This window comes from Urocitellus parryii, chromosome 6, assembly GCF_045843805.1.
Source record: "Urocitellus parryii isolate mUroPar1 chromosome 6, mUroPar1.hap1, whole genome shotgun sequence".
NCBI lineage: Eukaryota > Metazoa > Chordata > Mammalia > Rodentia > Sciuridae > Urocitellus > Urocitellus parryii.
Genome location: NC_135536.1, coordinates 152,548,211 through 152,564,258, shown reverse-complemented (window position 1 = coordinate 152,564,258; position 16,048 = coordinate 152,548,211). Strand labels below are relative to the sequence as shown.

The 16,048-nt window shown below is 39.2% G+C and overlaps 1 protein-coding gene and 1 pseudogene across 1 annotated transcript in view; one reads left to right on the top strand and one right to left on the bottom strand.

Moving 5' to 3' along the window:
• The window catches only part of Napb (NSF attachment protein beta), a 45,203-nt gene extending 29,586 nt beyond the window's left edge, over positions 1 to 15,617 (bottom strand). Inside the window, exon 1 of the mRNA XM_077799420.1 lies at positions 15,452 to 15,617. Coding sequence (XP_077655546.1) covers positions 15,452 to 15,549 — 98 coding nt within the window. The 5' untranslated portion in view covers positions 15,550 to 15,617. The remainder of the gene's footprint in view (positions 1 to 15,451) is intronic.
• On the top strand, positions 2,741 to 3,169 carry LOC113185802 (small ribosomal subunit protein uS8 pseudogene; annotated as a pseudogene).
• Positions 15,618 to 16,048: the final 431 nt, after the last annotated feature.

Genomic DNA, 16,048 nt, shown 5'->3' with positions numbered 1-16,048 from the left:
TGTGATTCCACTTGCACGAAATGTCTACAGTTGGCAAATCTATAGAGACAGAGCGGTTGTGTGGTGCTATGGTTTGAATGTCTTTATCCCTTCTAAAACTCATGTTGAATTTATTTAAGATGAGAGATGAGGCCTAATGAAAATTGTTTAGATCATTTTAACAGTGCTCCACTTTACCTTTTGAGTATAGCCCTTGCTGCTTATTTTAAAAGGAATATTTTTCTCTCTCGCCCCGCCCCCTCCCTAACCCTTGGGGCAGGGTACAAATGTACCTGGTGTTATCTGTGCTCCACTGAAAGGAGATGTCACCAGAAGACCGAGGAAGTGACTATCTCCTAAATTAACAAATGAATTTCAACACACCATCAAGTACACCTGGGACCCCCTATAAGGGCATACCTGGAATGCAGCCTTTGAAGAGCTTCTTTAAAATAAGCCCACTGATTTCTCTGATGGGTAGAATCACAGCCTCTAGGACTGAAGTCCCCTGTGTTTCTCCTTTGCTAGCAAAGCAATAAACCTTCTTTTTCCTTTTTCTCAAAACCGTGTCCTTCTTATTGGATTGGCATTGGGGACAAGGACCAAGCTTTTGGTAAATTCATGATGAATGAACTAAGCTGCTATACAATGGATTATGTCACTACATAAAGGGCTTGTGTGAGTGGGTTCTCTTCCGATTTTCTGCCATGTGAGGACATAGCAAAAAGACTAAGACACGTAGTACCTTGATCTTGCACTTCCCAGCCTCCACAATTGTGATATAAAAATTTCTGTTCTTTGTAATATTACCCAGTCTCAAGTATGATTACAGGAACACAAAACAAACGGACACACCAGAGCTGGTGGTGTTCAAAAAATGTATGTGTTTAAGAATGACAGCTGGTGGGTACACTGTTTCTTTTTGGGATGAAATTGTTGTGATGGTTGCAGAGCTCTGGATATACTAAACAAACAAACAAACAAATCCCTGGACTATACACTTTAAATAGATAAATCATATGGTATGTGAACTATATCTCAATAAATGCTCCCCCCACTCCTCAAAAACATTTGGGGGTTATATTACACGGGGAATGACAGGGGGGTCACAAGCCACACCAAAAAGGATGCATCAGAATAAGAAAAGCTTTCTCTCACACTTTCATGTTCCCTTTTTCTCCATTTCAAGTCTACATATTTAAAAAAACAATTAGCCAATAGGTTTCCCAAATGGAAAGTTCCTAATATGAGAGTCTTCTCAATCTTAGCCATAGCTCGATAGAACTAAGGAAGACAAACCTCTTGCTTCTTCCTATCTTTCTTCCTAAAGAGTACCAGGAATCTTGAACTGCAATTATAGTGCAATCATTCTTATTAAAAGTTTCTAAATAAAACTAGCTTAATTAAAAGGTACATTATCCTCCTTTAAAAAAATTAAAATCCACTATTCCAAATCATTAAGATGGACCCCTTGAGGGGGAAGGTATAAACAATGCTGATTTTGTCTTTCCTGTCCTGCTTCTCTTCTGCCCTGTTATGTAATTGGTAGGAACACTGGGTAGATTGTGAGTTTTGGATCTGTAGAATGAAGTATGGTGGTCCTTTTGTTTTAAGCAGCAGCTCCAATGTTTAATAGCATTTGATAAGGAAATTGGAATTCTTAGAGTAAGCATATGATGTGAAAACACCAAGAATTAATCCAGAAACGAGTATACGAGAATCTGTGAAATGCCTGTCACTCACAACACCTCAGTTTCCTCTTTCCTGTGGTAGGATCATCATGTTACAGGGCCCTTGCAGGATGGCAGAGGTTATGTGAACTGCCAATGCTACTAATGATGCCAGCAACCTCCCCTCACACTTGGACCTGTCTGCACCCTCTATGTCCCCTTGTTGCTTTGGCCCTCCTCATTCTTGTACTTGCCCATAAGTTACATTTTGTATTTAAAGACCACTCTGTACAAAAGCCTGTGATCACAGGAGCAGCCCTGAATCTTCGCACCCACCCACACTGGCTGGAGTTAATATTCTGATTCAGTGTTGTATCTCCCTTACAAGAAAGTAAGGCAGGAATTTTTGCCTGGTTTACTCATGGTTGTATGCGCTGTCAGAGCAATTTGGGATTAATAAGTGTTTCTTAACTAAAGAGAAATTTTGGCTTAAAAAAATAAAATAAAATGTACATTATCCTATTATTGTTACCAAAAGCTCGGGCCTACCCCAGATGCCAATTCATGACATTTTAATAATAAGGACATGGTTTTGAGAAAAAGGAAAAAGAAGGTTTATTGCTTTGCTAGCAAAGGAGAAACACAAGGGAGTCCAGTCCCAGAGGCTGTGATTCTGGCCATCAGGAGGAACAGAGGGATTTTAAAGTAACTCATCAAAGGTTGCATTCCAGGTGTGTTCTGGTAAGGGGTCCCAGGGTGCTCTAATGGTATGTTAGATATTCACTTCTTAGATCCTTTGGTAGATATCTTCTTCCTGTGGTGGGTGTGTTCAAGGACAATTAACTAGGGAAAGAAAAAAGATAACACAATCTCTCTAATCCTGTCAGGGAGGGGAAATAGAGGGAAAAAAATATGTCCTTTTGAAAATAAGCCTCAGAGCAGCAAGGGCTATATATTCAAAAGGATAAGTGGACCACTGTGACATTATTTTCAGCGATAGAACGAGCTAAGAATATTAAAATTTATACATTATGCTAGGTTTTATACATGATATTTTCACATTATGTCATTTTAATTATTACAACAACCACAGCTTTTGTGCCGCCATAATGGTGCGCTTAAATGTCCTGGCTGTTGTTCTCAAGAGAATCAACAATGCCGAAAAGAGAGGCAAACGCCAGGTCCTTATTAGGCCGTGCTCCAAAGTCATTGTCCGGTTTCTAACTGGGATGATGAAGCATGGTTACGTTGGCGAATTTGAAATCACTGATGATCACAGAGCTGGGAAAATTGTTGTCAACCTCACAGGCAGGTTAAACAAGTGTGGAGTGATAAGCCCCATATTTGATGTGCAGCTTAAAGACGTAGAAAAATGGCAGAATAATCTGCTCCCATCCCGTCAGTTTGGTTTCATTGTATTGACAACCTCTGCTGGCATCTTGGACCACGAAGAAGCAAGAAAACACACAGGAGGAAAATTCCTAGGATTCTTTTTCCAGGGATGTAAAACATTCATATAATAAAATGCCTCACTGGACTCTCTTTCTAAAAAAAAACCAAAACAAATAAACAAACAACAACAACAACAACAAAAGACACCATCTCCATTTTAAAGAAGAGAAAATGGTATCTGGAGGTCAATGGCCCACAGTGGTTACCAGCCTAGGACAGCAGTACAGGCTAACTCTCTTGACTTCAAAGTTAGTGATTGCTATAAAAATATTAAATGACCCTTGAAACAGAAGTATTTTTAGTTTCACTTTAAAAATACCAAAGAAGATTTACTTGTTTTAAACAGAACATAACTATAAAACTTAAAAATAAAAATGTATTTTTGAAATTACTCCAATTGCTTTGCTTTACACATATGAAAGCTAGTTTTTTTAAGTATTAAGAACAATATTCAGAATTCAAATTTAATTAATCTCATTGATTGCTATCTACAGAGCCCCACAGAGGGGTAGAAGATCTTGAAGACAGAAATGACACTGTGAAATAACCTATCTTATAAGGTAATATAATGTAATCACATGGCACTAATTGACACGTAGAAAGCTAAATTAAGTGGCTTTTGGTATTATGGAATTCTGACCTTGAACCACCATTACCCTGAAGCTGAAGTGGAAAAGCCCACTCAATTTCAGGGGCAAGGCAGACTCCCTCTTTTTGATCACGCTTATTGAGCAAATACTTGACTGAGATCAACACCTGCCAGAAAAGACTCAGGAAAGAAATACTTTGCCCACAGAGAGAATGCTGAGGAAAACACATCAAACTTCAGGGACAGAAGTGGTCTATGAGAACACATCCAACCTCACTACATTCCTCTAATATTTCACCAAGGGACCAGTAAACACAGCTATCAAAACAAATTAATCCTCAAATACTCTGAAGTCTTGATTTTACCCCATCCTGAGTAATCACTGTTTTGGAGCACTGTATCACACTGGCAACTATAGTACATACTATTTTAAAACTGTGGGTGGGAGGAGGAAGATATCAAAGTAGATAGGTGGGAATTAATGGCACACACATAAGAAGATGTACCTGTAAGAAAAAGGTGACAACTGAAGAGGCAGAAATAAAGATGCCTCTAAAATCACAAGACATCAGAAGTAGAAATATCTCAAAGGGTACAATGACAGCATTGTGATGATATGCATGTAGAACCAGAGAAAAAATTCAGCTCTATCATTAGGTACCCTGAAGGAATGTCAAACCATATCAAAGAACTAAAAATCAGGAATCACTGTTAGTAGTACGTGGGACATAATGTAGGATACACAAGGTGGGGTACCCTACCACACAAGATAGTTTCTCCTCTTCATTATTTACCAGCAGTGTCTCCTTAGCCACTAGGATAATCTCTGGGTTTAGGGGACCAGCATAGGGCCTGCCCAGGCCATATGACAATGCTGACTGCTTAGTAGTACCTGGGTGGAAAAACCTGTCCACACTACAGTTTTTAAAAAGTTTTCCATATGTCCCTCAAAGCAATAAGGAAATATAGTTAAGTATTCAGAACTAGAGAGGCAAATTAAAAATGTTTAAGTATTTATTCAATGATAGAATCAACTCCAAAAGCAATTTATTTTCAGTTGATGCTTTATTTCCGTAAATCACACTTGATTATTTTATTTCTGGGTTTAACATATTTCAAAAGAGTCTAGTTTTTTCATGAGATAGAAAAAGTAGAGATTTTTGGAGCTGGGGAGATTGTGGCTCCAGGGGAACACTGTAAATAACGGCAGAAGGCAAGATATGGAAATCAACCCAGGTGTCCATCAGTGGATGAACGGATAAAGAAAATGTAGTAGATACATATAACAGAATATTGTTCTACCATAAATAGATAAATAAGTCAGGCACAGAAAAATTAATATGTGTTCTCATTTATAAGTGGAAGCTAAAATGTTCATCTCACAGGAGTGCGGAGTAGACCAGTAGTTAGCAGAACTTGGGCAGGGTGAGGATAGAGAGAGGATGGCTAATGGCGTACAGGTGGATAGGAGGAATAACTTCTAATGTTCCACAGCTAAGTAGGATTTAACTCAATATTTCAAAAAAGCTAGTAGAGAGGATTTTGAATGTTCTGACACAAGGACAAAATTTTAAGGTGACAGATATGGAATACCCTGATCTGATCCACTATATTGTCTACATGTATTGCAATGTCACATTGTACCCCATAAATATGTATGAGTGCAAATTAAAAATAAAAAATATATATTTTAAAAAGGTAGGCAGGAGGGAGACTCTTCAGAATGCTAATATGAATTCTTAAAGACTGTTACCAGAAGACTGAGGCGCTTTTGAAAGTTCCTTTATCTTTTCATTAAATTGATGATATAGAGGCTCAATGCACACTAGCAAGCCCAGGGCCCCAGCTTTAGTCTGACACTTCAAATGTACAGTCATTTATCAGCTGCTTGTTCTCATAAGCAATCAGGATGAAGATAGGAAGAGAAACACTACCTGGCCAGCAGCCAGCACTGTGTCAGTGAGATGAGCAGCTCTCAGTGATACGCCTTGGATTCTTGGATTCAATTCTGAGAACATTTCACTTTGTTTATGTAAGAAAAAACTAATTATAGATTCTCAGACACAGGAAACAATCTGAGACATTTAAGGACTGTTTGACAAAAAGTACCTGTGTTGAGGCATAATTTCCTGAAATAGTTGATGAGAACAGGTATGTCAAAGAAAGTTAGCTGGACTTTACTTTGGCAACAGTTCCAATGTTTCAGCTCGATAGGCAGAGCAGTCATTTTTTTTATGGAGGGAAATATAGACTGGATCCAGTAATAAATAAAATCAGGATAAATACATAAGAAAGCTAAGAGTAGCAACTATCAGGTTAACTTAGAAATGGTGTTGCACACAACTTTACTTGCCAACAGTAAATTTATATATATATATTTAGTTTTTGTTGGAACTTTATTTTACTTATTTCTATGTGGTGCTGAGAATTGAATCCAGTGCCTCACATATGCTAGACAAATGCTTTACCACTGAGCTACAGCCTCAGCCCTACCAACAGTAAATTTTAATGTTTATAAAAATTAAATCTTTGAACTAAATTTTTTTTTTAATTTTATTTATTTATTTTTTTGAGAGAGTGAGGGGGGAGAGAGAGAGAGAGAGAGAATTTTTTAAATATTTATTTTTAGTTCTCGGTGTACACAACATCTTTGTTGGTATGTGGTGCTGAGGATCGAACCCGGGCCGCACGCATGCCAGGCGAGCGCGCTACCGCTTGAGCCACATCCCCAGCCCTAAATTTTCAATCTTTAAAAATAATTGATGATTTTTCAATTTCTGGTGGGGTTCTTTTTTTTTTTTTTTTTGGAACTGGGGGTCGGACCCAGGGCTTTGCGAATGCAAGGCAGACGCTTTGCCATTGAGCTACATCCCAGCCCTGATTTTTCAATTTCTAAAGGATGATATTGGCTAAATACACAAATACTAAACCAGCAGATCCAACAGAGCCCCTGCTAAAGTCAGGAGGGAGTTGTGGCCAAAAGAGGGGAGTACAGAAGAGTCCTTGCAGTGGAGGTTCAGTGACAGTATTCCTTACTGAGGGTTAGTCCCATCACAGTGAGAAAAGACCAGGAGTAAGACCTGGAGGGTTGGAGCACTACAGCTGGAAACTGAAGAAAGGCCTTTGCTAAGGGTAGCCATCTCCAGAAGACACTGCTTCTGGCACAGAGGGGTCAACTTACAATGAGGAGGCTGCTCTATGAAGCCTTGCAGTGAAAGGAAGGCAGGCAAACAATGGAGATAAATTCAGAATCTTTCCAAAAGAAAGGGGTATCAAAACTGGAAAACATCCAAGCCTCTACCCACCCCTCCACATAACACCATTCAGCCCAGAAATTGCATTTAATTGTACTAACAGAAAAGAGCAAACTCAGGGCTGGGGTTGTGGCTTAGTGATAGAGTGCTTGCCTAGCATGTGCGATGCACTGGGCTCAATCCTCAGCACCATATAAATGTAAAATAAAGATATTGTGTCCACCTAAAACTTAAGAGTAAATATTTAAAAAAAAAGAAAAGAGCAAACTCAGAACCTATGAAGTCACTCAAATCCCTCATCTCCCATCTTAAAAACCTGTGCTAATATAGGCCTGGGAATCTTGACAACATTTAACAGAAAAGAGAAGCAGTTTTCACACAAAGCTACCATCTATGAAGTAAGAAGGAAAACTGCAGCTGACAAAAATGTACTTCCCAAAACAACCACAAAGCAGAGGAAAACAACAACCCCATATGATTTAAATATTTAACAAAATCTTGCAGATATAAGTACATCATAAAAGTAAAAATATAAACTCAGACCAGAAATGTACAAAAAATAAGATGAAGTTTTGTTATACATTCTTGAAAGACAGATAAAATAATCTCAGAAATGAAGTCTTTGTTTTATCTCAGAAAAGAATAGGTTCTACTGTTATAGAGGAGAAAAACGAAAACAACCAAGTGAATGAAAATTAAATGAAGGGAAAAGAAACACAGTACAAGAAACACAACTAAAAGCCATTCTGTAAGTCTTAAAATAGCTAAAAGTATACCAAATATATCAATTGGCTTTTTTAGACTTGACACAACAACAAATAACCCCAACATCTCCCAAAGGTGTATCTTGCTCATTTTCCTGATTACTGCAGGCTGATTATGGCTACTGGTTCTTTCTCTAAGTGTCACCATTCTTTATTCTGGAAAGCATCTATCTGGGATATATTCTTATTTTCTTGTGAAGCAGGGGTGGGAAGGAAAACCCATGGCAGCTGCCTTGGTAGTCCCTATACTTTGGATCAGAAGGATCACCTGTCTCTTCCACTGATACCTCCTCAAATCAATCACATGGCTTCCACAGGCTCCAAGGGGAGAGGGAGCTGGCCAGCACAGAGCATGTGGCAACTGGACAAGTTATGATCCTCTTACATAACGCAGTCCTAAAGTAGATAAATACAAACTACAAGAAAACAGAGATTACTATCCTGAAATCAGACAAAGCAGAATTTGAGCTCTAAAGCATTAAATGTGATAAAGTTCACTTCATAATGCTAAACATAAAATTAACAAAATTATACATATTAGTTGTGAATATGTATGTATCAGAACACAGTAGTTATTTTCATAAATCAGAAACTACAAAAGATGCAAGAATCCAAAAAAATAATTATAGGAGACATTAATATACCCCTTTTACTCCAAAGAAGATTAGATAGATATATAAATACAAAGAAGACACAGACAATATAATCAGTAATTCGATTTTATAGATCTCTATCAACCTCTGATAAGAGAATATTCACTCTGTCATTCATGAAACACAAACACATATTAGGTGGTAAAAAAAATCTCAAGAAGTTGTATAATCATAATAAAGTAAAACCAGAAATTCGTATACAAAAAAGGCTCTTCTGCCTTAAACAACTGAACAACTAAATAACTCTTGGATCAGAAGGAAAACAAACCAAAATGAAGACATCATACAAACCAAAATGAAGACATCATACATAAAGATCTATAAAACCATAAATATTTGGATCCATACTAACAACATGGAAACAACAAATTAATGTCTCTTTCCCCAAAACAGCCTGCAGGAAAAACAAAAGAAAGTAAAATAAAGTTGAAATAAAGTAATAAAGGTAAAGCAGAATTTTATAAGGCAGAAGACATGAAACCAGTGGAATAAATCAAAATACTAATTGGAGAGAAAGGATTAAAAGAATCAAGGAAAAAGAGAGGAAAGAGTGACAAGATACAAAAAATAAGAGTGACAAGAACTGTTGAAATAGAACAGTTGTAGAACTCTGCAAGTAAAGTTTTAAAAACTTACATGAAAATTTTCCTAGAAAAATACTTTATCAAAACATACCTCAATACAAATAGAAAAGTTGAACACTCCAAATTCCAAAGAAAAAACCAAACAAACAGAAAGTTACCAAAGAAATACCACCAAAACACTCAATGGTTTCACAGTAAGTGGATTCTACTCCTACATGTTTTTTGGGGGGCCCTGAGGGGTACTGGGGATTTAACTGAGGGGCACTCAACCACTGAGCCACATGTCCAGCCCTTTTTTAATTTTTATTTACAGACAAGGTCTTACTGAGTTGCTTAGGGCCTTACTAAGTTGCTGAGGCTGGCTTTGAACTCATAATCCTCCTGCTTCAGCCTCCTGAGCTGCTGGGATTACAGGTGTGCACCACCATGCCTGGCTCCTCCATTTTTTTTTTAATGAGGCACCTGTAACATCAACATTTCAACCTGATAAAGACTATACACCAAAAAATTGTTAAGTAAAACAAATTTGACCACAGCAGTAACTCTAAAGGAGCAAAAGGTTTACCTCTACAGATACTGAAAAGGCCTTCAAAATACAACAATAATGCCTAATGGAAACAAGCAGTAAAGCAGGATCAACAGATAATTGCTTACCATGAAACAATAATTTAAGCTAAGAACATATTGATTTATTAGATTTCAATTAAATTGTTATTATTTACACTAAGCTGCATTTAAATACAGAAATAGTTATTCTGAAATTGTACTTCCAAGTTTCTTTACTGTGAACCGTATTAGTCCCTAAAAATTACTTGAAGGTACAAAAGGCTTTACTGACTTTATCATCTAATCAAATGAACACAAAACGTAAAGGTCTAAAAATAACATGTAATGTCTCCGATAACTAGGGTAATCCAGTGTCCTGGACACTCGTTAATAAGCATAGATCCAGAATTACAGGTTTAAATATTGTTTATATATTAAAGGGAATGTCTGAAGATTGAGAAATAACTAAGTAAAATCAGAAGGCCAAAGAAGAAATGGAAATCATGTAAATTCTGTAACATTTTCAGTATCGATATTGATGAAGAAATTATAAGTAGAAATGTTCTGGGCTGGGGATGTGGCTCAAGCGGTAGCGCGCTCGCCTGGCATGTGTGCGGCCCGGGTTCGATCCTCAGCACCACATACCAACAAAGATGTTGTGTCCGCCGAGAACTAAAAAATAAATATTAAAAATTCTCTCTCTCTCTCTCCTCTCTCACTCTCTCTTTAAAAAAAAAAAAAAAGAAATGTTCTGAAATTTTTTAGAATTATGACGGTAACCATCAGAAGAGGGGAAAAAAGAAAAAAAAAAGAAGAGGGAAGATTGTGGAAGAATTTTACTGTTCAACTGAAACCCTTTACACTACTTTCTACCTTTCTACTATGTGCAACTACTATGGTACACCCTTTGCTCTTAAAGGTAAAAACAAAACAAAACAGGATTAACATTAATATATTCAGTCTCTCCACCAACAGTGACCAGGTGCCTAGTGCATGCCACAAACTAGGTGAGAGTTGGGACACAACAATCAAAGAGGATAGACTCCCAAGGAGCCATACACCATCACTGTGCGACCTCTCTTTTAAACAGACTTCCAAAACAAGAGATACAGCAAACAATGCAAAGCTGCAAACAGAAAAAAGCCACTGCAGACAACTTATCATTTGATATACAAATTGTAACTTGACATAAAATCAGAAAACTAAATGATTATAATGAACAGTTACACAGCTCTGAGCAGCTGACTAAGCATTCTCACACCTCATTCAATCCTAACAATGACTGTCCCTCTGCCCATTTGAAAGCTCCAAGTTTAACTTACTAGGCTTTGGTCACTAAAATAGTAAACTAGAGCCAAAGTCCATGCATTATCTTCCCACATATAATTTGTATTCTATTTCTTAAATATAATATATAATAATTATCTAGCATTTACATTATTCTAGTTCTTAAATTATAAGAAATATACATGTATTGGCTTATACTATATCACTTGTCTCTATAAATAAATCTGAAATTAATGATTTTTTAAAAATTCAATCTACATTTGAATATGAATCACAACTTGAGAAAGACCTAAATGTTTTATGAAGGCTACCATATGGTCCATTATATTGTGGAAAAACTTAGATATACAATCTTCATTGAAAAAGCCTAGTGAAGAATACTGATAAGAGCTTACAATGCTAAGAAATATTCCCAATTTTTACAAATAGCTTATAGATTGTAAGGATCTTCAGTAAATTTACAATGACACTGCCAGATTTTTAGCTTTTTAAAAAAATAACCTCTGAGATTGAGAACACTGAAAAAAAAAGGGGGAAGATAGCATTATCAGGAACATCTTTCCATTGTTATTCTTAAGTACTACTTTCTTGATATGCATTGGTAAGGTTACTAATCCTCAATCTATGGTCTCCTAGCAACAAGATGGTAAGCTTGTAAAGAGATCTTTCCAATTCAAAACTCTTACTGTCAGACTCAGGCCAATTTAAGATCATACTAGTAATTCATTAAGATTCTAAATTAGAATTTGAAATTAACTACAAAATTCCATAGCTCATTTGTGGCAACAAATTAAATGACAACACAATTCTTTTGGTAGCGGTTTCACTATATTATACTACAGCCTTTAGAAAAAGTAAGGTTTGATTCCATAGCTACAAAAACATTATTATTTAACTAACTTGCAGTCAAACAGAAAAACAGAACACTAATTAACAGTTGTTTCTTGCAATTTTGCATCCCTTATAGGGAGATTGCAGGTAGTGGGGAAGGGGGAATCTTTTGGGAAAGAACACTGACACCTTGCCTACCAAGCAGACAAATAATGGATTTGTGTATTACACACAGAACAATTATTTGATGTTTTCTTGTATCGATGAATATTTTTATTTAATTTTTCTAAAAGCAACAAAAAAGCAAGAGCTATGGAATAGCACTGAGAATACAATAATGCTATAAAAAGCAGTGTGGGTGGGGGGTAAATACTGAGTAAAGGAGGAGGTGAACTAATGAAAGGCTTTAATCTGCAGTTAGAATATTAAGAATATCTGTGATATGTGAAGAAACCTGCAATATGCCAAGTATCTTTTAATAGGCGCCACCTCTTCAAAGTAACACTTGTCCCCTTGAAAGCACCAGCTAATCAGTTCTTAAATATGTGAGCTCTGCTGGTGCTCAGGTCAATATGTGTGTTATTAATTCTGTGTTGTTAATTCAGGAGTATGACAGGGAGACAGACTATAATATTTTAAATACAGGATAATGGGGAGGAAGTCAGGGTAGAGTGACACATATTCCAGTCCAGAAAGGTGATGCTTACAAGAACATATGATGTCACATGTAACAAAGGACTCTAAACATTTAAAATTGATATAATATCTATATAATAAGATATATATCTTAGTCTTTCTTTGTTTTTATTTATTTTTTATTTTATTAGTTGCTCAAGACAATACAATGATCTTGACATATCATACATTTGATTCAAATGGGGTATGAATTCTCATTTTTCCACGTGTACAGATTGCAGGATCACATTGGTTATACAGCCATGTATATATATACAGCAATATTAGTGTCTGTTGTATTCGGCTGCCCTCCCTATCCCCCCCGCCCTCCCCTCCCCTCACCTCTCTCTACCCAATCTACTGTGAGACATTTCTCTCTCTTTTTTTTCCTTCCCCCTCACACCATCATATATGTATTTTGTGTAACGATGAGGATCTCCTTCCATCTTCCGTGCAATTCCCCTTCTCCCTCCCATTCCCTCCCACCTCTCTTCCCTGTTTAGTGGTAATTTATATCTTAGTCTTTCTATTAAAATAGTGAAACTAAGTCCAGTTTTTTACTTCAAGTAATTATATAGTATTATTAAAACTCATGAAACTCCAAGTATTATTCTTTCCCAGAACTTTTCAGGAGTCAAATATTACTGGATATAACATAGTCCTCAGAACACAAATAACACTTGCATGGTACTTCACCTGGTTAGGATTTTCAGGTGTTTATTTCACTAAAAGGTCAATGACCAAGTCTTTGGTTCTGAAATCTTGGGAAAGTCACTTAATCCATTTGGCCCTATGCTTCCTTGATAAGTAATGAAGTTGACAATACTTTAAAGTTTTGATAAATATGCACATTAATATTCCCTTAATCATCTCCAAATCCACGGTCTAAATGTTTTACAAACATAAACTCGCTGATCCTCACAAATTAGAACATGTACTAGTCATATCCCCATCTATAGCAGAGACTGAGGCACAGAAAAGCAAACCAGTTCTCAAAGCTAGGATAATAAGTTGACCAGCTGTGCCTATGTGTCAGACACAGAATGCAACAGCTTTTGTGCCAACTGAGTATAAATGATGAAGTTTTCCTATATGGCCTGACAATAAGACAGGGTAACAACAGCCAAAGAGATGTTTCTTTAAAAACAAAAAGGTACTTAAAAATACTTTTTAGGATTTTTGGCTCAAGATTTGACCTACTTTTCCAACACAACAAAATACCTTTTTGTCTTGAGACAAGCATTCAGCACTGCATGCTTTTTCCTCTGCCAAGTACAAATTCTCGAAGGCAAGCATATCCTGATTTAATACACTGATCACCTCCCAGTGTGAGAAGCTATGGCATTAAATTTTATCTGCATAAATTTTAAATGTTTTGTGAATTGAAAAAGTGTTATTATTTGGCATTAGCACCAAATACTAGTCAATACTCTTTACAACTTTAAAGGAGAAATACAATACATAATTTATAGCCATATCTTCAATCCACATACCACATGAGAGATTTAGAAACCAGCTATGTGTCCTTGAGGACAGGGCCCCTTTTCTTTATGAATCTTTACAGGCTGCACTACCAGGCACTGTATAGAATCAGGCTGGCAAAAAGAAGTCAAAACCTATTGAGTGTGTTTTCTGAACCAAGAGTGCCAATTGAATTTGTATAGAAATAAAATTGTGTCTATAATGCAATGGCTAAATATGTACCACTGGTCCTTCTCAAGAATAAAAATTTGTTCTCAGTGATGGCAGAGGATTTTTCATTTTCAAAAGGAAAAAAAGAAAGCATGCACACACAAAATTTCTGCCACTGTCATCTTAAACAGCTGAATCATTCACAGAATCAACAACCCAGATTTCTTCAACAAGCTGCCAGTGCAACCTCTGCTTTTCAAGAGGTCCGAATTTAAAACCTTCCCAAGGACAGCGTGGAAGAATTACAGGAAATTAATGGGATTTCCCAAAAGATCCTGACTTAAAATAAGAGCTGCGTTATCCTTAATCAAACAGGAGGCCCTGGCTATGAATCAATCTTTGGCAAAGGAAAAATACTATGCTGAGGAAATGCATTTCTTCATCCAAGGAGTATCTACTAAATGACCATTGGGCACAAGGCCCCTGGGCAGAGGCCAGCGGTTGCACGACCGCTTGGAATGGGGGCTCCACCCCTTGCACCCCAGCGTACAGCCACCAGACTCTTGGGCAGGCGCCAGGATGAGTCCCCTGACTGCCCCTCCCCCGACGCCACTATCCAATATGGGCTTAAAGGCGGCCAAAAGCAAAATCCCACCCGCCACGCCAGTGGGGTCCTTTGCCAGCATTAGCTACTGAAGGTATAGGTCCCTGCGCACCAACGAGCGGCCACCTCCGGGGCCGAAGGGAATGGGGAGTGGGTACCCGGAGGTCTCTGGAGGGCAGATGGTGGCTGAGAACCTCTGGGGGTTTCCAGGAGTACTTGGACTCCTGGAGAACCCCAGGGGTTCTCTGCGGACGTGTGGGGGACTAAGGGCCCCTAAAAGGTTCTGGGGACTCCGAGAGCGTGGCGTGTTGAAGGCTCTGAAGTGTGCGCGGAGACTGGAGACCCCTATGCACGTTCTAAGAACGCAGGAGGGGGTCTCTAGAGGGAGCGTGGGGTCAAAGGGTCCTGGTGGGCGTTTGGGAGGACTGAGGGAGGCATTGGGGGTCCTAGCAGGGTCTTCCTGGCCCTCCAAAATGCCCCAGTGCTCTTCGTATCCAAGGGGGGTTCTCTCGAGGTCATATAGGGCCCCGGGTTCACTCTCCAGGACCCAGGGAGACACCGAGGGCCTGAGGAGAGTATCTAGAGGGCGCATAGGGCCCCCAGGAGCCTATAAAGTGGCACTGGAGGCCAAGAGGGGTCTCTGGAAGGCATGTGGGGCCCAAAGGTTCCGGGAACGTTCTGGGGGCCCCACGGAGGATGCTGGGGGCCCCAAGGGGTTCGCCGGAGGTCACCTAGCACCTCGGGGGCGTTCTGGGGGACTTAAGGGGTCGCTGAGGATATGAGGGGGTTCTCTAGAGGGCTTTGGGAGCTGAGGGCTTTCAGGTACGTTCTGGGGGACACAGGGAGCGAGTGGGAGACTCTGCGGTGGCTGCCGGCTGGGGAGGGGGCCCGGTACGGAGATCCCTTAGGGCACGCACACTCTGCTGCTCACCCGAACAGCCCTCGGAGAAAAGAGTGGGAGGCTTTGACTCGCTTTTCGGCCTCCGCCATCAGCTGCACCGCCTCTCGTTCCTTCCCGGCGTTGTCCATGTCAGCCGCTGCAGTCCACTCAGCCTGCTCCAGCAGCTCAGGAGCGCCCGCGGCGCCTTCGCCCTCTCTCACGGCCGCGGGAACGCAGGCGCGGAGCGCAAGGCCTTTTGGGATTTGTAGTCTGTGACCCTGCCCTGGCTGCAGAGACGCGAGAGGCTCGACTACAGTTCCCAGAAGGCCGTTGGGCAAGGCCGGGTGCCGGGTTTTCAGACCGTTGACTCCCTAGCTCTGGAGCTGGGGGCGTGGCCCTAGGGAGGTGTCCGGAGCCTAGGTGGACTTGAATGTTTTAAGAATGGGGAGTTGGAAAAGGACCTGTGGCTTCCTGTAAAGATAACTTAAAACATTCAGCATCAGGATTCCCTGCTCAACTTGAGATGGACGAAGGAATTCTCAGCCTCGTGCAAAACGAAGTCTAATGCAGCCACTGAGAGCAATTTCATCAACCATGTGATGCCCACCCCACAACTCTCCAAAATAGGAGTAACAGCTGGCGAAGTTA